The sequence below is a fragment of the Anolis carolinensis genome, chromosome 5, assembly GCF_035594765.1.
Source record: "Anolis carolinensis isolate JA03-04 chromosome 5, rAnoCar3.1.pri, whole genome shotgun sequence".
Lineage (NCBI taxonomy): Eukaryota > Metazoa > Chordata > Lepidosauria > Squamata > Dactyloidae > Anolis > Anolis carolinensis.
Window position 1 is genome coordinate 4,265,464 of NC_085845.1, and position 26,454 is coordinate 4,291,917.

General features: G+C 41.6%; 1 protein-coding gene across 3 annotated transcripts in view; it reads left to right on the top strand.

The window, feature by feature from the left end:
• Window positions 1–3,997: 3,997 nt before the first annotated feature.
• Window positions 3,998–26,454, top strand: part of LOC134299370 (CD209 antigen-like protein C) — a 28,008-nt gene continuing 5,551 nt past the window's right edge. The window contains exons 1-6 of one of the 3 annotated variants that reach the window (XM_062982100.1): window positions 3,998–4,161; window positions 5,550–5,759; window positions 7,663–7,770; window positions 19,573–19,659; window positions 23,414–23,574; window positions 24,907–25,010. In XM_062982100.1, the coding sequence (XP_062838170.1) occupies window positions 5,552–5,759; window positions 7,663–7,770; window positions 19,573–19,659; window positions 23,414–23,574; window positions 24,907–25,010 (668 nt within the window). In that variant the 5' untranslated portion in view covers window positions 3,998–4,161; window positions 5,550–5,551. Of the gene's footprint in view, window positions 4,162–4,265; window positions 4,509–5,549; window positions 5,760–7,662; window positions 7,771–19,572; window positions 19,660–23,413; window positions 23,575–24,906; window positions 25,011–26,454 lie in introns of those variants that run through there. The other 2 variants (XM_062982099.1, XM_062982101.1) reach the window with 2 other exon arrangements.

A 26,454-nucleotide genomic window follows, 5' to 3' on the forward strand; every position in this document is an offset into this window, starting at 1 on the left:
GGGTCTCCGCTATCAATGGCACTCTGTGTATTGTGTGTGCTCAGTCTTAGGATGCAGGAGGATCAGGGAGTACAAATCCTGGAAGATTCTAGTATTTTAGTTAGAATATTGTGGTCTGGTCTGGTCTGCTACAGTAGGAAGTCCATAGAGTCAATAAGGTTATTGAGATGAAATTGCCCAGATCCTGTTTTCCAGCTGTAATGATCTCTAGTATCCAAGTCCCAAAATAGTCACTAGAGACAGGAGATCTCCATTACAGTGTGTTTATTTGATCAGATAAATGCACGGCGAGCTATTACAAACAAAAGAAGTGCCAAGCCTGCTCCTCAGTCCAGCTTTTGTTTATATCAGTGGTTCCCAAACTTATTTGGCCTACTGCCAAATTGATGGAGCCCTTTTTAGAACCATTTTCTATGACAGAGCCACTTAGGCCTGTTCTATGCTTTGCAAGTTAATGGTGTTTGGGAGTCATGTTACGGGGGGAGGAAGAGAGGAAAGATATTGTAGTAAGGGAAGGTAAAGTAATGAGATATCTAAATTGTGCAAATGTCCATACAATGAAATTGTATTTTAAAAACTTTGAAATTTAACATAATATCTGTTATGTTAACAGAGCCCCTTGAGCTCCTGGCATTACCTGCACTCTCGAAGCGGTTTGCTGCTGTTCCTGCTATTTCGACTCCGGACCGGTTTGATGACATCTTCTTGCACTGTCCCTTTAAATCCCCAAAGCCTGTTGCTTGCCGCAGTAAGGGCTTGGAACCATACCTTCCCTTTTGCACCGGCTCCAAGTTTGTTTACAAATTCCTTTGCCCGGTTTTGGTTTCTGTTTAGAGCTTTGTGTTAAAACTGCTAGCTTGTGACTCTTGGGAGTTTTTTGGGAGTTTCCAAGTCTTTGTTTTGTTTTGGCTGCTTTTCCAAGCCAACTTAGTTTGTTTAGAGCTGAATTGAAGCACCTTTTGTGTTCATGATCCTGGGACTTTGTCATGCTCTAATCAGACTTTGTTTATTCCTTGCGATTTCTTGGATTATTCTCTAAGGCTTTATTTTGTAACAAACTTTTGGAACTTTACTTTTGTTTTTAAAGAACTTTTTTATCTTCTGTTTTCTAATAAACTGAAAAGACTTGAACCTGTGTGCAGTTTGGTGTATATTTATTTATTTATTATTTAAACTTATATGCCGCCACTCCCCTAGGGCTCGGGGCGGCTTACAAGAAAGGCTAAAATCTAACAATTTAAAAACATCTTTAAAATATCTTAAAAGAAAAAAAATCTTAAAAACACTCCCACAGGGCTCAGAGTATATATATAGCAAGGTGAAGCTAACCTGTTGTGACTGCGCCTTTGGGGATTATGGTTGATGGTGATGGAATTCGAAGAGGAAGAAAAAACCCTCGTGATGAGGGTTCACTGGAGGAGTTGCGCAGGAAGCGACTTAGAGAGCTATATGGGGGATCTTCTGAGGAAGATTCAGATGGGGAGATGGATGCTGAGGAACAGGTGGTGGCTGGGGAAGCGGGCACTGAATGGGCACAGCCACCGGAGATGTCTGGGGATTTGGGGTCTATGGATACTTCTGAACCTGGGGTTTCTGCAGGAGCTGATCCCAATTGGGATGCTTGGAGAAGGGAGGATGGTTCTTTAAGTGTTCATGGGGCTAAGTGTGGGCAGGATGATTGGGACTCCGACGAATTGCTAGGTACTCCAGATCCACGAGCTCTAGCTGTGTGGAGCTCAGACTCTGAGTAGATTTGGGACACCTGGTGTTTGGGTGTGAGTGTTTGGTCACCCAGGAGGAAGGGTGTCACGACCCAGGCTGCAGAGCACCAATAACCATACACAGAGGCCAGAATCTATCTAATATCTTTATTAAGGAAATATGTAAAGTCAATAAAAGTAAATGTAGAATATAGTTCAGAAGAAGACCTTTCAGGAAAGGTCAAATATAGTCCAGGAAAACAATGTCCAATATGAAATAGTAAGGTCCAAAGTTGTAATCCAGTAACCGAAACACTCACTTTGCCAAGCAAAGTGAGGGGAGATGACAAGGTCCTTTAGTCCATGAAACTTAGGCAAGGCAAGGAAATAACTTGATTCTTGGTACACAAAGCTTGATTCAAGGCAACAAGGAACGTGGAGCAAGGACAGGATCCGTGGTAAATTCGTGGCGAGGTCCAAAAACAAGGCAAGGTCCGTGGAGCAAGGCAAGGTCCTGGGAAACAAGGCAGGGCTGGAAACAGGAACAAGAACTCGACCGCGGGAGTAGCGTAGTCCACACACAACCTACTCCCGTAGCTGACGAATTGACTCCGCAAGACTCCTTCGTGGGCAAAACACCTAAGTAGGGTCTCGGTTTCCCGCCAAGAGCAGATTCTCTGGGGAACCAGAAGCGAAAGCCATTCTCTGGGTCCAGATGCATGACTCCCTAAAGTTTCTCATGGGAAGCAGGCTAATCAACCATTTGTTTGACCGCGATTCTCAGGCTTCTGCGATTAGCCTGTTGAGCTCCTCTCTGTTGTTGACAATAATCACGGCGAGAAAAAGGGGGAGATTTTGGCTCAGGGCTTGTTTGGCAAACTTCTGGAAGGCAAATCTCCTGCAGGTGCAAGGGTTCCAGTTCTGGCTGAGAAAGTTCCAATTCTGACTGAAACGGAGGAAAACCTAAGTTTTCCTCCTCATCTGTCACAACAGTGTTAGGGACGGGACTACATGGCCCATGAGACATCACAAAGGGGAATAAAATGGGAATGTTTGGCCACTGCACTTTGTGTGTGGCAAGGTGTTGCTGAGGCGCCATTGGGATCTCTGTGCTTTCGTGAAGACTGGACTTGGACTGTGATTCGGATCTGCTGATACCATCTTTGTGCCTTTTCGTGGACCTGGTTTGGATGACTGCACCCTCTTCGGACTCTGGATTGGTATTTGACCTGGCTTCTGTCTTCGCCCTCTGACTGACTACTTCTCCCGGCTTCTGACTACTGGTTTGTCTTTCGGAATTTCTGCTGCCTCCTGACCTGACCTTGGATTCTTCTGACGACGGCTATTCATCATCCCTTTGAGGCTCTCGGCTTAGCTGCACCGTGGAAGCAGTTTTACTGCTTTTCTAGTTTGTTTATTTTCCAGCAATTAACTCTATTTGTTTTCCAAAGCTGAATTGAATCGTTATTTAGTTTTTTATTGAATGCCAGCATGGGAAATTAGCGTGGCTCGTTTTTGAGTTACTATTGTCCAATCTACTCTCGAAACACTGATAAGTGAAGTGTTTCAAGGATATTTCCTGTGTTTATGCTATTTTTTGGCTTATCTTCGGAATAAACTCTGTTTTGTAACTGGCGTCTGACTCTTGACATAACCTGAGGTGTGACACTATCCTGGCTGATCTGGTTTAGCGAAGGCTCCCCAGGCACAGACCTCTTTATCCATGGTCTTAGCTGAAATCACTATACTTATGATCATTGGAGACCCCCATGCTCTTGAAAGATGGAAGCCACTACGATCATGAAAGTTGGAGACCACCATTTTCATGAAAGGTGGAGACCACTATGGTAATGAAAACTAGAGACCATCATGCTCATGAAAGCTAGAGACCAACATGTTGGGAATATTATATCAATCTATGAACAAGGAAAGCTCTAACCTTTCAGTAATCTTGAGGTACCTGGTTAGAACAGCACATAGTAGAATTTATCATTCCAAATCAGGAAGGCTTTTATCTGGCAGATTTCAGTAGCAAAAATACACACAACTTTGTACAAATATCACAGTCTCTCTTTATCTTACTCTCAGCCAATTCTCGGATGCAATCCCACATAGACCTCTCTTTCTTTCAAAGTCAATCAACGATTAGCAAACAACAACACCAACACGTAACATATTGGCTGTTCCACATTTAGACAAAACCCAGCCAATCACTTATTGTGTTGCATCATTGTGTTGCATCATCTCTGGTGCCTAGACACTACCTCATGGACTTGTGTCATACATTCAAATTTGCAGTGTCATCCTGATCTAGCTATCTGGATATGCTGTCACATTTGGCTTCTTAGCAAAATCCTGACAGGTTGGAGGTCACCATGCTGATGGAATCCAACCTACAACCTGCTGTGATTCCTCTTTATCCAGGGCATCTTCAACATACCATGGCTGTCAGCAGAGCAAGGTAGTCTTCCTGTGTGTGCCTTGGTGTGCCATAGCCGTTGCCTCAGTGCTTCTAACTCCTGGCGCCATCACAATGCATCTTCCCTTTCAGCTGCAGGTGTGCCAGTTATTGTGAATACTGACCAAGGTCAATAGGCATCTAGCCAATCAGAAAGCAGATTGATTTACTGGAAGGGAGGCATATAGGCAATGTTGAGGCAGCAAGGAGCAGGCCAACTGGAGGACGTCACTCACAAGAGACTATGGGAGACACAGAGAAGAAATAAAGCTGGAGTGAAGTGGAACAGACCCAGAAGAAGACGAAAGGATATATTTGGCTAGCAGTCGTTGACTTCCGACAAGAAACAGGTGTTCCACTAAGCTGTCCCTTTATTGCAGTAAATTAGCCTCCATTGAGTGACATTCCGTGGGCAACTACTGAATATTTAACCCCAGTCTCCTCTTTGGAGTTGTGGTTTGAGGATTGGAGTAGGACACTTGGAGACCAGGGTTTGAATCCCTGTTCCAACATGGAAACCTACTGAGTAACCTTTGGCAAGTCACACTCTCTCAGCCTTAGAGGAAGGCAGCGGCAGACCTTCTCTGCATAAATCTTGGTCAGGGTCACTATAAGTTTTAGGTCCACCTTACCAATGCTTCCCTTTTGGGAGCTTCGATTCTTTTCTTCTCATCCTCCAAGAACATTTGGAAACACACTGAAAAGATTTTAGGATTGGCTCCTTTCCAACCTGATGTAATTTAAAGGCATTTCTATGTTTTCTTGTATGAATTGCTATGTGGCATAGCAATTGGTGTAGGAGCCACGGAAACCCATCTTGAGCAAGTCATACACTCCTAGTCTCAGAAAACCCTGTGATAGGCTTGCCTTAGGATGCCATAACTTGGACACAACTTGAAGGCACACAACAACCATCCCTGTTTTAGGTCTAAATGTCCTTCCTGAAGGCACCAGATCCTGTCTGATCCTGGAAGCTAAATCGATCAGCTATGGTCAACAGATGGATGGGAGACCTCCAACTCATACCAGAGATGCAATGTTTTCGAGGAAGGTCATGGCAAATTGCCTCTGAGTATTCCAGGTCTTTTTTTTAAAAAAAAGCTGTGAAACTCATGATGTTGTCTATAAATTGACAGCCAACTTGAAGGCATGTGCATGCAGACAGGAACACTCAACCCTGATTTGACTTTGCAAAATGAGACGTAGCCATTGGGTGTAGAAAAGGGAGGAATTGCCAATGGCATATAAACCATGGAATGCTGAATATGTTTCTTTCTGTTTATGTTTTTGGGTTCTGTGTATAGTGGCAAAAATCCCTGAAGCAACCAATGACAGAACCGGGCTTTGTTTCTGAAAACTTTATGGTCTTTTCTTCTTTTCTCTCCTTCCAGCCATGCCTCCTAAGAGTAGTCCTTCCAAGGTCAGGATTTCTCCTTCTGCGACCAAAGATCCTCCACCTCCTGACAAACCCAAACAATCATGCAAAGAGAGATGTAATGCTTGTAATCCTTGTAAGAATGTCTCCCCGAGCGTCTTATGGGGGCTTCTTGTGGTTTTTGCAATCATCTCTACTGTCATCTTGATTTTGATGATCTATCTCTGTAAGTTTTCATTGGATCCACTAATGCACCCCTGGGGAAGAGGAGCTATTGAAACAGGGGCCGGGCATGGCTTCCATGTTAGCAAAGAGGCCAACCTACCCTGGGTTTTAGTCTGAAGGAGGACTCCAATGGGTGGATAAAAAGAGATAGGGAGAAAGAGCAATAAAAGAAACTGAGCAGCACTTTTAGTGCTAACTGAATTTTATTTTATCACTAGTTGAGGTACCTGGTAAAGCCCAGGTTAGGTCATTTGCAATGCTATTCATTAGAAAAAGTCATTGTTTGGTTTTGGATGTTATAAATGGTCCCTTTAGAACAGTGGTTCACAACCTTTGATCTTCCAGGTGTTTTGGATTTCACCTCCCACAAATCCTAACAGCTGGGATTTCTGGTCCAAAACACCTGGAAGACCAAAGGTTAGGAACCACTGCATTAGAAAACGTATAAGGATGTGGTTAAACTACAACACCCATCATCCTTTGTCATTGCCCCCAAACTTCACCAGTACAGTAGAGTCTCACTTATCCAACATAAACAGGCTGGCAGAACATTGGATAAGCAAAAATGTTGGATAATAAGGAGAGATTAAGGAAAAACTTATTAAACACCAAATTACGCTATGATTTTACAAATTAAGCACCAAAACATCATGTTTTACAACAAATCGACAAAAAAGCAGTCCAATACACAGTAACGTTATGTAGTAATTTACTGTATTTACTAATTTAGCACCAAAATATCACAATGTATTGAAAACATTGATGACAAAAATTGGCAGCTAACAAATTGACTACAAATAAAGATAGAATTGCAGAAAATGAACTTTCAGTAACAACATTGTCGGAAGTTAAATCCATAAAAAGTTCAGTTCTTGCTGCCTAGAGAAACAGCTGTGGATCCGAGTGGGAGGCAGACTGTGTTGGATAATCCAGAACATTGGATAAGTGAATGTTGGATAAGTGAGACTCTACTGTATTTAAAGTTGGTCATGATGGGTATGTGTGTCACATTTGGTCCAGATTCATTGTTGGGATTTATAGCACCCTTGGAATATGGGTGATTTATAGCACCCTTGGAATATTTATAGCACCCTTGGAATATGGGTCCCCCATCATCCTGTCACTCATCGCCCCTCCAAATCTAGTTTGATGGTTACAAATCCAACAAAGTTTTTATCCTTCTTAAACTGCTCAGTGTTGCATCTATGGGCAAACCATAATATTGCAAAACCCTTTGTCGATGGCTCCTCTCTTGTCTTTAACTTGTATTAGTCTAATATTAACCAGTCAACCAGTTTCCAAATGGCAATATGGCAGCGTAGATTGGATCTGACCCCACATTATCTTCTTATTCCAGATTGTCTGGCAGTGTAGACTCCCATTGAGAGGGTGCCAGAAAGATCATACAGACATTTTGCCGGCGTGATGTTATTTGAGGCGCCATGGGGTGCCATGTGATCAGGATATTAATAGTATGTTCCATTTTGCTGGCTTAAGCAGTTTTAAATCAAGAGAAAAGTTAATGTTCTGTATGTGCCATCTCACATGATTTTTCTGAACCAATAAGTTACATAGTTCCTTGGAATGCTTTGAACGTATGCCAACAGTATAAATGTTTATTGTGAATGGGCCACGGGGTTTTCAGGAATTTGAGTTGGAGTGATTCCACCCAGAGGCCCGTCCAGTTGAAATAAATCTGCATTTTTTGTTTCCCAATTCAAGTAAGGCTTGGCGTGTTTCCTAAAAACCCACCATAACAACATAGTCCAGTTGAAAGCAGATAATCTGGGATCAGATCCTGGGATATAGGGCAATGTACGAGTAGATACAGCCTTAGTTGTGTAGAGGTAGCTTAGCTGAGCAGCTGCGAGTTTTCTGCATCTATCCTTCCTTGATCACTCTAGATGTTATGTTGGAAGATGAAAAGAGTCACCCTCTGGAGGAGCCCATGCAGAAACTGAGGAACACAATGGCCACAGGACTCCGAAGCCCAAAGCTCAACTACGAAAATCGTAAGTGGAAGGGGGAAGAATGGCTTGGTGACATGCAGAGACACATACATACATATATACATACATACACATAGGGTACATCTACACTGTAGAATTAATGTGGGTGGTCCCCACTTTGACTGCAATAGCTCAATACGATGGAGCTGTCACTCAACAGGATCTCTGCCAAGGAGTGCTAGGGCCTTGCCGAACTACAATTCCCAGAGTCCCATAACATGGACCTAAGGCTGTCTGGTCTGAAGCCAAACCCAGGTTGCATCTACACTTTAGAATTAACAGAATTTACTTTGACTGCCATGACTCAATGTAGCGAAATCCTGGGAGTTCTGGTTTGGTGGGGCACCAGCTTTCTTGGGCAGAGAAGGCTAAAGTCCTTGTCAATTTAATATAATAATAATAATAATCATCATCATCATCATCATCATCCTACAAAAAAAGCCGCACTACAAACTAGAGCTGACAACTGGCACAACAAAACATTGCACGGAAAGTTCCTTGACAAAATTGAAGGAAAAGCTGACAAGGAGAAAACCTGGCTCACGAATGGGACCCTGAAGAAGGAGGCAGAAGGCCTGATCCTTGCAGCCCAGGAGCAAGACATCAGGACAAAGGCAATTAAGGCCAAGATCGAAAAATCAGCTGATGACCCAAAATGCAGACTGTGCAAGGAAACCGATGAAACCATTGATCATATCCTCAGCTGCTGTAAGAAAATCGCACAGACAGACTACAAACAGAGGCACAACTATGTGGCCCAAATGATTCATTGGAACTTATGCCTCAAATACCACCTCCCAGCAGCAAAGAACTGGTGTGATCACAAACCTGCAAAAGTATTGGAAAATGAGCACGCAAAGATACTGTGGGACTTCCGAATCCAGACTGACAAAGTTCTGGAACACAACACAACACACCAGTTGTGGAAAAGAAAAAGGTTTGGATCTTTGATGTCGCCATCCCAGGTGACAGTCGCATTGACGGAAAACAACAGGAAAAACTCAGCCGCTCTCAGGACCTCAAGATTGAACTTCAAAGACTCTGGCAGAAACCAGTGCAGGTGGTCCCGGTGGTGATGGGCACATTGGGTGCCGTGCCAAAAGATCTCAGCCGGCATTTGGAAACAAAAGGCATTGACAAAATTACGATCTGCCAACTGCAAAAGGCCACCCTGCTGGGATCTGCACGCATCATCCGAAAATATATCACACAGTCCTAGACACTTGGGAAGTGTTTGACTTGTGATTTTGTGATACAAAATCCAGCAGATCTATCTTGTTTGCTGTGTCATACAATAATAATAATAATAATTTATTTCTACCCCGCTCCATCTCTCGAAAGACTCGCTATGATTCAATAGCATTGACATACAGCAATTAAAATAATAGAATCTTAGACCTCGTCCACCCTGCTATATAAAATCCAGATTATCTTCTTTGAACTGGATTATATGGCAGTGTAGACTCAGTGTAGACTCTATTTTGAAGAAAATAATGTGATTATCTGCTTTGATAATATGGATTATATGGCAGTGTAGAAGGGGCCTTTGGAAGAGACCCTTGGTGCCATCTAGTCCAACCCCCTTCAGCTAGACAGGAAGACATAATATAAGCACTCTCAACAGATGGGCCACCCAAATTCTTGTGGTGCCCAGAACTGAACACAGGGTTATTCCAGATAAAGTCTGGCCAAAGCAAAAGAGTGGGACTATAGCTTCCCTTCTACTCAACACTATTCTCCTATTGATGCAGCCTAGAATCTCATTGGCTTTTTTAGTTGCTGCAGCAAGTGGTGTCAAACTGCATTCATTCCACAGTCTAGAACCTGCATATTTGCAATGATATCTCTGGAGATGCACCCCCAGAAAAGTCAATGTAGCCTAGTGGTTTGAGCATCAGAGTATGACTCTAGAGACCAAGGCTTGGACGTGGAAACCCCCGCTTTCCCAGTTTTAATTTCTTGATCTGAAATTTCTACAGGCAGCATTCTGAATAGAAAATTTAATTTGCGTTACAGTATATCTTCATTTTAACTAATGCTATCCTACCAAACCATGATAATTTGAGTTTTCTGTATTCTAATAATTCCTTATTAATTTCCTTTCTTAATTTGGTTAAATTGTTTATTTCTATTTTTTTAGTTCTTTAGTTATATTTATCCCTAAAAATTTAATTGTTTCTTAATTTTTATTTTTATTTTCCCTTCCTGTTTTATTTTTTATTTCTTCCTTTTGATAGTTAAATATAATCATTTCTGATTCATTTCAATTAATTTGTAGACCTGTTATTAATCCAAATTCTGTTAGATGAGCCTCAGTTTTCTCCCATTGTATCATTGGACGCTCCATTGGTAAAAGGGTATCATCTGCAAACAGATTTATTTTATATTTATCTTTTATTCCTATTTCTTTTATACTACTCTCTTCTCTTATTACTTTTGCTAATAATTCCATTACAATTAAGATTGAGAAAAGGGGACATCCCTGCCTTGTGCCTCATGTTATATTTATTTTCCCTGTTAAATCAACATTCAGCATTACTTAGGTATAATTTTTGAATATAATTTATCAATTAGGTTGCTAAATTTTCTCCAAATCCAAATTTGTCTAGTATCAGTTTCAATGTCTGCCAGGAGACACTATCAAATACCTTATAAATATCCAAAGCTAATACTCCAGTCACTAAATATCTTTTTTAATACTATGAATTATGTTTAATACCCTATCCATTAAATTTGACATTTGTCTTCCTGCTAGATATACACCCTGATTCTCCTTGATATAGGTAAAGGTAAAGGTTTCCCCTGACGTTAAGTCCAGTCATATCTAACTCTGGGGGTTGGTGCTCATCTCCATTTCTAAACTGAAGAGCCGGTGTTGTCCGTAGACACCTCCAAGGTCATGTGGCCATAGGCATGACTGCATGGAGCGCCATTACCTTCCCGCCAGAGCGGTACCTATTGATTTACTCACATTGGCATGTTTTTGAACTGCTAGGTTGGCAGGAGCTGGGGCTAACAGCGGGTGCTCGTTCCGCTCCCAGGATTTGAACCTGGGACTTTTTGGTCTGCAAGTTCAGTAACTCAGCGCTTTAACACACTGCGCCACCACCAGGGGGCCCTCTCCTTGATATATGTATATATAAATGTATTCATCTTTTTATCCAATATGGCAGTTAAGATTTTTGCATCTTGGTTTATTAATGAGATGAGTCTATACGTTCCTGGGTCTGTAGGGTTTTTATTGAGTTTTAAAATTAAAGTAATCAATGATTGTTCCCATGATGGTGGAATTTTTTCTCCTTTTATTATTCTATTATATAGATCTTTTAGTTTAGGTATCAATATTGTTATATATTTTTTGTAATAATCTGGTCACAACCCATCAATTCCTGGGATCTTTCCAGGTTTTAAATTATCTATAATTTCCTCAGTTTCTTTCTTTGATATAGTTTGTTCCTTAATTAATTTTTCTGTTTCTTGGATCTTTACTTTCCAGTATTTATCTATATACTTTTCAAATTTTGTTCTATGGCATTCATTGTTTGTATATAAATCCTGATAAAATTCCTGAAAGATCAGTATTTTATCCTCCATTCTCATACATTGTTTTCATCCCTATCTTTAATCAAAGTTATTAGATTTTTGTGTTTCCTAGTTTGTGTTGCTTTTGCTAATAATTTAGTTTCTATTGTTATACTCAAAATACTTTCTGTTTAAATACATCAGATCTCTCTGCCTTTTCAATTCCTTTTTTCAAATTCTTTCCTCTTTGCTATTAATTTTGCGTAACTCATTCCATCTTGTTCTATTGTATATCTCTTTAATTCCTTGATTTCTATCTCTATTTTTTTCTTCTGCCTCCTGTTGCTTTTTAAAGTTATTATGTTCTTTAATGAAGAGTTTCCTAGCCACTGTCTTCATTGTGTCCCATACTATTGTGGCAGCATATTGATTATTGTTATTTATCTCACAAATTTCCTTTAATTCTTTTATTATCTTTCCTGTTATTTTGATCTTCTAGTACTCTATTATCAATTCTCCATCTTTTAACTAATCTATATTTTTTATTTGTATTATAATGCATTCTTGAGTTTTAGAAACTCTTTAAAAATCAATTCATAAAATCTGTCAGGACCCAGGCAGCAGAGCACCAATAACCATACGCAGAGGCCAGAATCTATCTAATATCTTTATTAAAGAAATATATAAAGTCAATAAAAACAAGTGTAGAATATAGTTCAGAAGTAGACCTTTCAGGAAAGGTCAATTATAGTCCAGGAAAACAATGTCCAATATGAGATATTAAAGTCCAAAGTTGTAATCCAATAACCGAAACACACACTTTGCCAAGCAAAGTGAGGGGAAATGACAAGGTCCTTTAGTCCATGGAACTTGATGCAAGGCTGGAGAGCAAACTAGATCCGGCAAACGAGGCTTGATTCAAGGCAACAAGAAACGAGGAACAAGAACAGGGTCCGTGGCGAAATCCGTGGCGGGGTCCGGGGAACAAGGCAGGGCTGGAACGAGAGCAAGGTCCTGGAAACTGGAGTAGCGTAGTCCACACACAATCTACTCCCGAAGCTGACGAATTGACTCCGCATGGAATCCTAGTGGCCAAACACCTATATAGGATCTTGTTTTCCCGCCAAAGAACACTTTCTCTGGGGAACAAGAAACGAAACCTATTCTGTGTCCAGATGCAGGACTCCTTAAACTTTCCCAAGGGAAACAGACTTAATCATCTAATTGTCTGGCAGCTATCCTGGCGCTCCTGCGAGTCGCCTCCCGAGCGCTTCTATCTTGATTATAATAAAGGCGGCGAGAAAATGGGGGAGATTTCTGCTCAAGGCTTGTTTGCCTGACTTCTTGTGGGCAAACATCTTGCAGCTGCAAGGGCTCCAAATCCGGCAGAAACGGTGGGAAACCCAAGTTTTCCTCTTCATCTGTCACAACAGTACTAGGAACGGGACTACATGGCCCATGAGTCATCACAAAATCTCTTCTGTTCTGCATTTGATGCATTAACATTAACCAAAGTGTAATCTTCTTTTCCCATTGATCCCTGAATCATCACGTATCTCTTTTGTTTGTACCACTGCTATTCTCTATTGTAATTGCTATCCCTTTTGCTTCAAAGTGTTCGTAGCTTTTTAATATATTATATTTCTTTTTAATTTCTGTTAATCTAAGCCCTCTTTTAATTGATGTATTTCTTGCAAAAAAATAATGTCCCCTTTAGCTTTAAGAATCTGGTTTGTAATCCTCCTCCTTTTATGGCATGATCCGAGACCATGGCAGTTCCATTATATCAGCCTAACTTGGCCCAGCATTTGTTTGCATTCTTCTGTTTTTTGGTTGGTCCCTGTAAAGAAAAACACCCCACTGTGTTATCCCCCCCTTCCTCAATGTCCCTCCCCTCCTCCTGAGTCTTGTAGCTTTTATTTATTTATTTACATCATTTATATTCCGCCCTTCTCACCCCGAAGGGGACTCAGGGCGGATCACATTACACATATTAGGCAAACATTCAATGCCTTTTTAACACAGGACAAAGACGAACAACATAGCTCCGAGCGGGCCTCGAACTTATGACCTCCTGGTCAGTGACTCATTGCTCTCCCGTCTGCGCCACAGCCCCGGTGATAGCCTTTCAGAGGGGTAGGGGCAGATCCACTCTTCTCCCAACCGGCAACCAATCCACAACCTCCTGAGGATTCTATATTAAATTTGTATTTTTTCCCTCCAATTTGTTTATTTTTATTTTATTTATTTATTTATTTTATTTATTTCTAGAGTATTACTTTTTTCAATATAAAAGGTGAAATATATATATATATATATATATATATATATACTCAATTATCTTCATTGTTATCGTTTCAATTCTAATTTCCTCCCATTCTGATGGGAACAAAAAATCTATAATAAACAAAAGCTTATGGTATAAACCACAGAAAGAAGGAGGTCTTGAACTTCCAAATCTCAACTTATATTATCATTCTAATTAAGATATATAGTAGAAAGCTTAGCAAAACAAAAGAGCTCGGAGTGGCTAGAAGAGGATTATAAAAATGAGAAATGAAATTAGTAGGGTTGGGCAAAAAATTCGAATCCTTCTGATGTCGTATCCAATTCGTATGTTTTGTCACTTTTGAACTGTGTTTAGAAAAAGGTTATCCTGTCGTATGTATCCCATGATATCGAACCCTTGATTGCCAATTTTTCGAATGGTGTCGAATGTTTCGGAGGGGGCAAGCATTTGCAAAGGGCTCCTGGACTACTTGACTGCTTATGGGGCACTTTAATCCGCTTTGCAGAACGAGCGGAGAGGTCTGGGCGTCCTCGGGTGCTTGGCTGTTTGCAATGGGGCGCGTTAATCCGCTTTGCAGAACGAGCGGAGAGAGGTCTGGGCATCCTCGAGTGCTTGGCTGTTTGCAATGGGGCGCGTTAATCCGCTTTGCAGAACGAGCGGAGAGAGGTCAGGGCGTCCTCGAGTGCTTGGCTGTTTGCAATGGGGCGCGTTAATCCACTTTGCAGAACGAGCGGAGAGAGGTCTGGGCGTCCTCGGGTGCTTGGCTGTTTGCAATGGGGCGCGTTAATCCGCTTTGCAGAACGAGCGGAGAGAGGTCCGGGCGTTCTCGGGTGCTTGGCTGTTTGCAATGGGGCGCGTTAACCCGCTTTGCAGAACGAGCGGAGAGAGGTCCGGGCGTTCTCGGGTGCTTGGCTGTTTGCAATGGGGCGCGTTAACCCGCTTTGCAGAACGAGCGGAGAGAGGTCCGGGCGTTCTCGAGTGCTCGGCTGTTTGCAATGGGGCGCGTTAACCCGCTTTGCAGAACGAGCGGAGAGAGGTCCGGGCGTTCTCGGGTGCTTGGCTGTTTGCAATGGGGCGCGTTAACCCGCTTTGCAGAACGAGCGGAGAGAGGTCCGGGCGTCCTCGAGTGCTCGGCTGTTTGCAATGGGGCGCGTTAACCCGCTTTGCAGAACGAGCGGAGAGAGGTCCGGGCGTCCTCGAGTGCTTGGCTGTTTGCAATGGGGCGCGTTGACCCGCTTTGCAGAACGAGCGGAGAGAGGTCTGGGCGTCCTCGAGTGCTTGGCTGTTTGCAATGGGGCGCGTTAACCCGCTTTGCAGAACGAGCGGAGAGTGGTCTGGGCGTCCTCGAGTGCTTGGCTGTTTGCAATGGGGCGCGTTAACCCGCTTTGCAGAACGAGCGGAGAGTGGTCTGGGCGTCCTCGAGTGCTTGGCTGTTTGCAATGGGGCGCGTTAACCCGCTTTGCAGAACGAGCGGAGAGTGGTCTGGGCGTCCTCGAGTGCTTGGCTGTTTGCAATGGGGCGCGTTAACCCGCTTTGCAGAACGAGCGGAGAGTGGTCTGGGCGTCCTCGAGTGCTTGGCTGTTTGCAATGGGGCGCGTTAATCCGCTTTGCAGAACGAGCGGAGAGAGGTCCGGGCGTCCTCGAGTGCTTGGCTGTTTGCAATGGGGCGCGTTAATCCGCTTTTCAGAACGAGCGGAGAGAGGTCTGGGCGTCCTCGAGTGCTTGGCTGTTTGCAATGGGGCGCGTTAATCCGCTTTGCAGAACGAGCGGAGAGAGGTCTGGGCGTCCTCGAGTGCTTGGCTGTTTGCAATGGGGCGCATTAATCCGCTTAGCAGAACGAGCGGAGATAGGTCTGGGCGTCCTCGAGTGCTTGGCTGTTTGCAATGGGGCGCGTTAATCCGCTTTGCAGAACGAGCGGAGAGAGGTCTGGGCGTCCTCGAGTGCTTGGCTGTTTGCAATGGGGCGCGTTAATCCGCTTTGGAGAACGAGCGGAGAGAGGTCTGGGCGTCCTCGAGTGCTTGGCTGTTTGCACTGGGCCGCTTTAATCCGCTTTGGAGAACGAGCGGAGAGAGGTCAGGGCGTCCTCGAGTGCTTGGCTGCTTGCTATTGGGGCGCTTTAAACCTATATCCCAGGATCTAGTTTCAGATTATCTGATTTAAACTGGATTATATGAGTTCTCTCTGCAGATAATCTGGGATAAGAAGAAAAGTGATGGATCTGGACCAAGCTTGGCACACACCAGCTGTGAATCCTAGGGGTTTTTTTGGATGGTTGACCCAAGACTTTTGGGAATTGTAGTTCATCCATACATTTTCTCATGGGAGCATTCATAAAAAAAGAGAGAGAGAGAGAGACACCATGGTGTAATGTAGTGCAGGGGTTCATAGTCCCTCAGACTGTTGAGGGGCCAGACTGTGGTGAAATAGTCCAAAATTAGGATTTTTGTTGTTGTGTGCCTTCAAGTCATTTCAGACTTAAGTCAACCCTAAGTGTAAAGTTTAGGACAGGGGCCAGGTCAATGGCATTGGAGGGCCGCATCTGGCCAACGGCCCTTAGTTTGGGGACTCCTGGTGTAGTGCATTATGGTTTCCTGAGTCCACCAATTTAACAAAGTTTCAGCCACAAAAACAAAGTTTCTGAAGTAGAACAATGACTTTCAAAGTAAAGACAACCCAATGAAACAGGAAATAAGACTTCCAAACCAGGAACAGATTTCTGCCATTATTATAAAATGGTTTATTATAAAAGCTATAAAAATTCACCAAACATCAGAGGATAAGGGAAATGTTTTAAATTTTGGTAAGCTATCAGTGTTAAATGTGTTCTACCACTGTACCAAGTTTGAAGAAGATAGCTAAAAAAATGAGGGCAGGAGAGACCTGTAAAGTCTCCCCCCCCTGTGCTTTTTTTTGCCACTGCGCATGCGCGTCCGCCATTAACGAATTACTTTTGAAATTAACGAATTTTCGTTAAATTTCGAAATTTTTGAGGGGCAAAATTCGGAAATGACATCAGAAACGAAACGCTAGTGCCCCCTACTTTTGAAGCGAGTTTAGAATCAATTTTTTCATGGATCGCTCAAGCCTAGAAATTAGAATATATTTTATAGGGATAATAAAGAAAAGGGTAAAAATAAATGGCATAACAATTTAAACAACCCTCTTTTAAAAAAATCTTCTGGAGATTTGGCGGAGATATAAAAAAAATCTAATGCGAGATATTTCTCCTATCATGCCAGTTGTGGTACAGGGAAATTTGGAAGATAGGTATTAATGACAAGCTGACTTGCAATATTAAAATTAAAAAAGAAATATGGAAACAAACAGATTTTTGGAAACTATGGGGAAAATTTATTGAGTACTATTACTTTATATACTCGAGTATAAGCGAATTTGAATATAAGCCGAGGCACCTAATTTTACCACAAAAAACTGGGATAACTTATTGACTCGAGTATAAGTCGAGGGAGGGAAATGCAGCAGCTACTGGTAAATTTCAAAATAAAAATAGATACCAATAAAATTACATTAATCAAGGCATCAGTAGGTTAAATGTCTTTGAATATTTACCGTATTTCAAAGAAAAACAATAAACTAGCTCTATAAGTGGAAAATTAGGGGCAACAAAAACAATATGGTATCAACAATAACCTAATAATAATAATAATAATAATAATAATAATAATAATAATAATAATAAACTTCATTTGGATCCCACCCTCTCTCCCCATGGGGACTCAGGCCAGCTGACAACATAGTAACAGGCAAACATTCAATGCTTATATAAACAATGCAGAGCTAGATTTAGATCTATAATTATAGATACTAATTTCACATATGCATTTCCCCCTGAAACGTTTGCAAATCCTCTCTCTCTCTCTCTCTCTGTGTGTGTGTGTATGTGTGTGTGTGTACGCGCATGCATTTCCCCTACAATATTTACATATATAAATCTAGACAAGTCTATATATATTTTCCCTCTGTAATATTTGCAAGCCCTGTATATAGGTAGGTAAGAATATATCCATATCTATCCAGACATCTCTCTTTATATAGATAATTATATCTATATAGGATTTGCAGAGACTTGCAAACACATGAGGGTAAATTCATATATAAAAATAATGTATACGTATGGCTACAGAAATACAGATACATGGATCTATGTGTATATAGGATTTGTAAAGACCTGCAAACATATGAGGGGAAAATTCATATATAAAATTAATGGCGATAGATAGATAGTTAAAGATATATAGGTACATAAGGATTGCAAATGCTTGCAAGGGGTTAATGCCTATATATCTGTAGGAGAGTTTAACAAATATTTCATGGGAAAATGCTTTCATAAGATTAATGAATATATATTTTTCTTCTTCCTGACTTGCAAGGGTGTCTTTCTCTTTTCAAAACTTTCCCTTGATTAAGAGCGAGGGAGGTTTTGCAAAAGCAAACACACTGATAAGGGAGGAGAAGAGAGAAATAGATCACATATTGCAAGCAACAGCCTGCAGGCTCTGTTGCCGGCCTTGACCCCATTATAAGCTGAGGGAGGCTTTTTCAGCTTAAAAAAAGGGCTGAAAACTTGGCTTATCTTCGAGTATATACGGTATATCTTTAACGAGGGAAAGGGGTACAAGCCGGCAACAGAAGCAATGAAACTTTGGACTTGTGAAACAATATGAGTTGGTTGGTCCTGGTGAAGGAGAAATAAGAGAAAGGGGAAAAAGGTATAACAACAACAACAACAACAATAATAATGAAATAAAACATGTACAAGTAGATAAAAGGTGTGTAGTAGAGGTATATGTAGTATAAGTTGTAATGGGGGAAAGTTAAAAACTGAAAGGAAGTATGCTCAAAGTGTGTTTGATTTTTTTTACTGTTGGATTGTATACAATATGTCATACCCCCTTATTTAAGATATTGTAAAAAGGGGAAAGGATGTATACTTATACATTTTGACTGATAAATCTATATATATAAAAGGGTAATGAAATTTCGGCCTAGGACAAAACGACAAAACTACACATCCCAGAAACACTAAACTTGGCAGCACAACCCCTCATCCATGCCTCTACGTTCATACAACAAAAAGAAAAGAAAAATTAAGTCCTAATTAGAGGGAGGGGAATAATTGTTTTCATCCAATTGCTGCCAGTTAGAAGGCTAAGCTCCGCCCACTTGGTCTCCTAGCAACCCACTCAGCCCAGGGGACAGGCAGAGTTAGGCCTCACTTAGGCCTCTTCCACACTGCCTATAAAATACAGATTATCAGATTTGAACTGGATTATATGGCAGTGTAGACTCAAGGCCCTTCCACACAGCTATATAACCCATTTATAATGGAGTTAATGTAAGGTAAAACCTTTACCCTTTACCTTAACTACCACCAATTCCTCAATACTTTATTTCCCATACCACCAGACTTCGCCACAGCAACGCGTGGCCGGGCACAGCTAGTCTATATATAATTTTTTAAAAAAGGACGTGGAAACCTAATGGGCGACCTTGGGAGGCCCTTTCTACACAGCTGTATAAAATCCAGATTATCTGCTTTGAACTGGATTATCTGGCAGTGTAGATTCTGGATTCTTAGCACAGTCATATAACCCAGAATATCAAGGCAGATAATCCACAATATCTGCTTTGAACCGGAATATCTGAGTCCACACTGCCATATAATCCAGCTGGATTTTATGCAGCTGTTTGGAAGGAGCCTCTGATAATCCAAGGTAGATAATGTGCATAATCTGCCATGATATTCTGGATTATATGGCAGTGTAGAAGGGCCTGGAGTCTCTTCAGCAACTTCTCCTTTCCACAAAAGGACAGAGCTTGGGAGAGTTTTTTGTTCTTGCTTTTCCCCTTCAACTTTGTGCTTTGTTTTTGGGAGATAAGGAGGCTGGATGTCAAAAGTATTTAAATCATAGAAATGCACAAGGAGGGTGAGGAGGAGGAAGCCATTCGTCTGACACCAGTCATGTTTTTAGCCTCCAAGGTAGCAGACGAAGTAATGAAATTGCCCTACCACGTAGAAGAAGCAGAAAAACTCTACATGGAACGGAAAAAAAAGTACCGTGAGTGTTTTTAATACTTACTGTAAATATTAGACTTGGATTTATGAATGCCAATGGTTTCTATTGGTGGCTTTTACCTCTTTAGGGTAACAACTCTATTCCGGCTTTTAGCCTGACTTTTAAAAGAATGAGAAAATGCAAGTCATTTCTGGTGTGAGAGAATTGGCCGCCTGCAAGGACGTTGCCCAGGGGGACGCCCGGATGTTTGATCATTTTACCATCCTTGTGGGAGGAACATTTATCCATAAGTAGTAGGACTGTGACAAGGTACAAACATCCTATAGAAAAATAAAGGGGGAAATGGAGGAGTTATTAGGGCAAAAATAGGGTTGAACAAGAAATGGGTTTCAGCTTGAAACTGGAAGGGAAAAGTCATAATAAAGAATGGAATTTTTGAAGTGGTAGGGGTGGGTTTGGCTGGGGAGTGCGTGGGGGGCTTTTCTTCTTTATTATTTGTATAAAACCCGCTTCTTCCTCCCCCCTTGTGTTTTTTTTTAAAAGAAAAAAATTCAAATGAAAGAAATTCTTGGGCTTCCTTTCTCTGTGTAGAAATCAAACCTGTTTCTCTCTCTTATTTCTCCCTATCTCTCCATATTGCCTGTGGCTTGGTCCTCCCTCTCCTCTGGGCTGTATAAATACAATAGAATATACTTATTACCGTATATACTCGAGCATAAGCCGACCTGAATATAAGCCGAGGCACCTAATTTTACCCAAAAAAAACCCTGGGAAAACATTGACTCCAGTATAAGCCGAGAGTGATAAATTTCAGAAATAAAAACAGATACCAATAAAATTACATTAATTGAGGCATCAGTAGGTTAAATGTTTTTGAATATTTACATAAAGCTCTAATTTAAGATAAGATTGTCCAACTCTGATTAAATCGTTATTCTCATCTTCTTCAATGTAAATATGCTTATGTATCCTTTTAATAATAACAGAGTAAAATAATACATGTAATAATAAATAGAGTAAAATAATAAATATAATAATAATAATAACAATAAGATCAAAGTGAAATAATAAATGTATTAATAATAATAATAAAAATAGAGTAAAATAAATGTAATAATAGCAACAATAATAGAGAAAAATAATAAATGTAATAATACCAATAATAATAGAGAAAAATAATAAATGTACCATATATTCTCGAGTATAAGCTGACCCAAATATAAGCCAACCAGGACCCTCACCCGAGTATAAGCCGAGGGAGGCTTTTTCAGTCCTAAAAAAAGGGCTGAAAAACTAGGCTTATACTCAAGTATATACAGTACTTATTATTTGTTATAGATTACATATATTTTTGAAAGCAAAGACATTTTTGGGCTCCTGTCTCTATTCAAACTTTCAGTCTCTCTCTAAAACTGGCCCTTAGGAGAACTATAATTATTTTCTCCCAACGGTCCAAATTTTTTTGGGTTTTTTGGACACAAGATAAAAATTCCATTCAGATGGGTGCCCCGTTTTCGGAAGCAGAGACAGAAACAAAAATGAGCCGAAACGAATGAAACTAAACAAAATGAACAGCAATTCCATACAAATGCACACCACTTCTAAAAGAAATATATGTTACTTGCAGCACAAGCTATGGTTGCCTCAGGATGAGAAGAACATAAGAAACTGAATATACAATAATGATATGAATATTTAGCAGACCATATGCTTCAAGATTGCATCATGGATAGGAAAAATAAATATACTAATGGATACCCCAGGGGGAAATGAGAAGGAATATAAGGAAAATGATAGCTAAGGAAAAGGGCAACAGAAGATATAAGGAATTAAACCAGACCTTCTTTACAATCTAACAAATAGAATAAACGATAAAGGAAATGTACTGTTGTTCCCGGAGGGAGGAGGAAGGGGTAAGACAATGGAAAAGGGATGGGTACAAGTAGAGGACGAGGGCGATTACTTATGAATTTTGCTCTCTTTTTTTTTTTTTGTTAAAGTGTTAAAACACCTATACTGTATACTTTGCCTATGTTATCTTTTAAACTTCCTCATAAGAAAATGTGGTTATGTTATATGTGGTTATGTTAAATGTGGTCTACTTGTTTGACCCAAATTAATTTTAAAAAAAAGACTTAAAAATGGCGAGAAATTCTTAATATGTGTGTATATGGCTTGGATGAAACCAATGCAAATTCTGGGGAGTGTCATGGCCAGCAGTTTGTCTGGCCAGGCTCGGCTGCTGCTGAGGATCTGGAAGGGCTTAATCTGACCTCTGCTCCAAGCAAAGCTCCGGGGATGATCTGTGTAAGCTTGCTGAAATGAGAAGCAGCTGAGATCTCTGGATAAAAAAGGGTTTGGAAGAAATAGCTCTTTGGTAGCAGATAATGTCGTAGTTTGGTCCTTGTGTCTTGGATCTTTCCTCTGCTGCCCCTGGATTAGAACCCTGTACCCTGAACCTCTGGAGCCTAACCTGGCTTGACTTTGGCTACAGTTTGTACTCTTGGATTCTGGAACTCTTGGCATCTGACTTTGGGACTGCAAACTGGGCTGTTTATTCTTGCTCCTGAACTGGCTTTTTAGTAGTCTCTGAGTTAATTGGACTTTTGACCTTGCTTGTGTTATCGCAGCTATGTGCTATATTTCTGCTTTGTTCCCTTTGAAAGACTCAAAGCTTTAGTTTTCTATCCATGTAAATATGGTCTGGGCGCATTCTGTGTTTGTTGGATAAAACTCTGCCCTAGTTACTAGAACACGACAGCGAGATGCACTAAGATACTTTCATTTCTTAGTCTCCCTGAAGCCTGGCTTTGTGTGCTTCTCAGAAGCCTTATCATATAAAGATTTGAATACATAATACATTTATTCAGGACATGAGAAAAGACAGCACCCATTGAATCAGCTAATTTATTCAAATCATAGGTGTAAGATAGTGAGGGTGCATTTACACTGTAGAATTAATGCAGTTTGACACTGCTTAGAACTGATATGGTTCCATGCTATGGATTCATAGTAGTTGCAGTTTTATAAGATCGTAAGCCTTTTCTGCCAGAGAGTGCTGGTGCCTTACCAAACTACACATCCCAGGATCGCATAGTATTGTGCCATGGCAGTAAAAGTGGTGGTGGGGAGGTGAAGGCATTTGGGTAGGCAGGAGTTTTAAATATTATTGAGAGAACTGGACAAGAAGTACACAAACTTAAGAAAGAGAAGGAAAAAATAAGCAGCTGGGGGATGGCCCATGGTCTTTGGTGTCTCTAAACTAATGCACAAAGCATGGAAAATGAACAAGATGAACTTGAACTCTTAATACATCAAAACAAATACAATATAATTGGCATCATTGAAACCTGGTGGGATAACTCTCATGATTAGAATGTAGTAGTAGACGGGTGTAACTTATTTTGGAAAAATAGACCAAACAGGAAAGTAGCAGTAGTACCATTGTATATCAAGGAAGTTTACACCTGAGGATGCCTTCCTGGAACAGATGACCACACATTCAGAAAGGAGAGATGTGATAGTAATCTGATTCTAACCAACAGGGATGACTGGTAAATGGGGTGGATGTAGCGGGTTTCTTAGATGGAAATGATCATGTTCTTCTAGATTTTATTATACAGAGGAAAGAGGAAGTCAAGCATGGTCAGACACACACTTTTCAGTATGAATGCATCCTGAGTGACTCATTGCTTGGTAGCTGAACATGGATGTGAAGTTAGCTATTCCCAACATGGACACAATACAATATCTTCTACATTGACTTCTCTCTCTTTTTTTACTTTCTGATTCTCAGAATTACTCTTTAAAAAAGGCTTGACGTCTTCTGGACGCTGGCAACTTTTTGGGAGAAATCTCTACTATATTTCAAAGGGACGGAAGACCTGGTACGACGCCGAGAACTTCTGCGTGTCCAGACATGCCCACTTGGCCTCCATCCTCAGTGAAGAAGAACAGGTGTGGTATCTGGCTCTCTTTCCCGTCTGCTCTATTTTCCTGTCCAATCTTGGCTCTTTCTACCTCCCCATTGTATCAATATCTCACAAAATCTTTCAAGTGTTATCGTGATCACTTCCTAGCGCAAGTCTATCCTGTCTGCTGAATCTGCAGCATGGCCCTCCCATCCTGAATTGAGCTGCAAAGCCAGTGTTGTGACTCAGCTTGAACCTCAGATTGACTCTGATGAGGAAAGAGGGATTCAGGATCCAAATCTCCCTGAAAGGCCTGTAGATTTGGTAGACGAGGAAGAGAGAGTGCAGGTTCAGTTTCCCACAGGGAGGATTGGAGTAGATAACCCTGAAGCCTCTGAAGCCAACCAGGTGCACACTAACAAGGAAACGGAAGAAGGGAGGATGGAAGGTTCCCAGCATACTAATGAGTCTCAGCAAAATAACTAGCAAGCTGACCTTGATGGGATGGGCTCCTTAGATAGAGCTGAGCATTTGGAATTGAGGGTACCGCATAGTGTGAGAATTGCAGACAGGTGGGGGGAGATGAGGGGGCAGAGAAATGCTTTCTTGTTTTGCAAAGAGTGTTAAAAGGGGTGCGTTCGGGGAAAAGCTTTTGTCAAAGCAACTTTCTTTTACCAGTTTTTCTGCTGTGCTTTGGATTATATTGCAGCCATGTATCCATGTTCCTTGGAATTTGCCATGCTATCTTTGGATGTTGTTTATTCCTTGTGAGTTCCTGACTTATATCTCAAGACCATATTTGTAACTGACTTTTGCTTTTTGAATAACTTTTTACTATCTCTCTTTAATAAACTAAAACGACTCAAACCTGCTGTGGAGTTTGTGTGTTAGAGCAAGGTGAATCAAGGCTGAGATGCGACAGCCAGGATCTTTGGTGGTCTTCCCTACCTACCATTAATATTAAGGTCAACATGATGCTCTGCTTCACATGTGTCAAACTCAAGGCCCATGGGATGAATGTGGCCCTCCATGTCCTTTTATGTGGCCCCCCAGATACTGGACTACAAATCCTATCTTGCTCATAATTAGACGTCATGACTAGAGCTGATGGGAGATGGGATACAGTAACTGACCAATTATCGCAGTTCAAAGTCACTGTCAAACTGGACAGCAAATACCCAGGAAAAGGCACAAAAGGAAGCCCTTAATGCACATCGGTTCTCTATATTTTGTGTAACAGGATTCCATGACATTGAGCCAGGGCAATTAAAGTGAGGTCAAACGGCATTCATTTTACAGTGCAGATGAACCCTAAGACTACTATGAGTTGGCCAGGAAATGCATGCTGTGGACTTTTGCTTTCTTTCTTTTTTTCTAGAATTACATCAACTCTCAACTCAACCGTTCCACCTGGATTGGTCTTTCGGATGAAGAGGAGGAAGGTGTCTGGGAATGGACCGATGGCTCCAGTTTAACCATACAGTGAGTCTGCCAAGGCATGTGCAGGAGGTGATGCGTCCAAATGCATATCCTTGTGTTCTTTCTAGAAACAAAAAATAATAGTTTGCAGCACTTACCCTGGAGTAGTCAACATGTAGTCAGAGAGGAGCAGGAATGAGGATATTGTCCCACAAATAAATTTGTTGTGACTGCGCCTTTGGGGACTGTGGATGATGGTGGTGGGATCAGGAGAGGAAGGAAAAACCCTTGCAAGGAGGGCTCGTTGGAAGATTTGTACAGAAAAAGAATTAGGGATCTCAATGGGGAGTCTTCTGAGGAAGATTCAGATGGGGAGTTTGTGGAAGAAATGGATGCTGGGGAACAGGTGGTGGCTGAAGAAGTGGGCACTGACTGGGCATGGGCGCCGGAGATGCCTGGGGAGGAATCGGGGCCCATGGATACTGCTGACACTGGGGAAGCTTGGGTGTCTTCAGAAGCAGACCCCACTTGGTCTGCTTGGAGGAGTGAGGATGGATCCTCAGGTGTGCACGGTGTTGGGCATGGGCAGGTTGATTGGGATTCTGATGAAGAATTAGGCACGCCCGACCCACGAGCTTTAGCTGTGTGGAGTTCTGATTCGGATTAAGGATTTGGGACACCTGCTCTTTGGGCGTTGGTGTTTGGACACCCAGGGAAAATTGGGATAAATTGGGAATGTTTAGTCACTTCACTTTGCATGTGGCAAGGTGTTGCTGGGCGCCACTGGGACTCCTGTATGTGGGACTTTGCTTCAGATGTAAGTTAATCTGGGTTGTTCTGCAATGGAGGGCTGGAACTGTGTGGGTTTTCCTGGACTGCACTGTTATTGCTGTTTTGCATTAGCTGCTGTTGCCTCTGTTGCCTTGGCTCTTTGTGCCATTCCGTTTCGTGGACCTTGAATTGATCACTACAAGCCCTGGACCTTGGACTGGAATTCGACTCTTCTTCTGCCTTCGCTCTTTGATTTGTGTCTACCCATGGCTCTTGACTCCTGGCTTGCCTCCCGACCTTGCTGCTGTCTCCTTTCCTGGCCCTGGATCGACCTGACGACGTCTCTTCGCTTTATTCCTTGAGCTCCTGGCATTGTCTGCACTCTTGAAGTGGATTATTGCTGCCCCTGCTGTTTTGACTCCGGGTTGGTTTGACGACATCTCCTTGCACTGTCCCTTTAAATCCCAAAGCCTGGTGCTGGCTGCAGTAAAGACTTGGAGCCGCTTTCTCTCCTTTTGCACCAGCTTCCAAGTTTGTTTACAAGCTACTCTCACTGGGGAGCTCCTTTGCCCAGTGTGAGTTTCTGTTTGAGGCTTTAAGTTTGAACTGCTAAGTTTGGGACTTTGGGGAGTTTTTTTGGGAGTTTCCAAGTCTTTGCTTTGTTTTGGCTGCTTATTCCAAGCCAACTCAGAACGTTTTGAGCTGAATTGAAGAACCTTTAGTTTAATCTGGATTA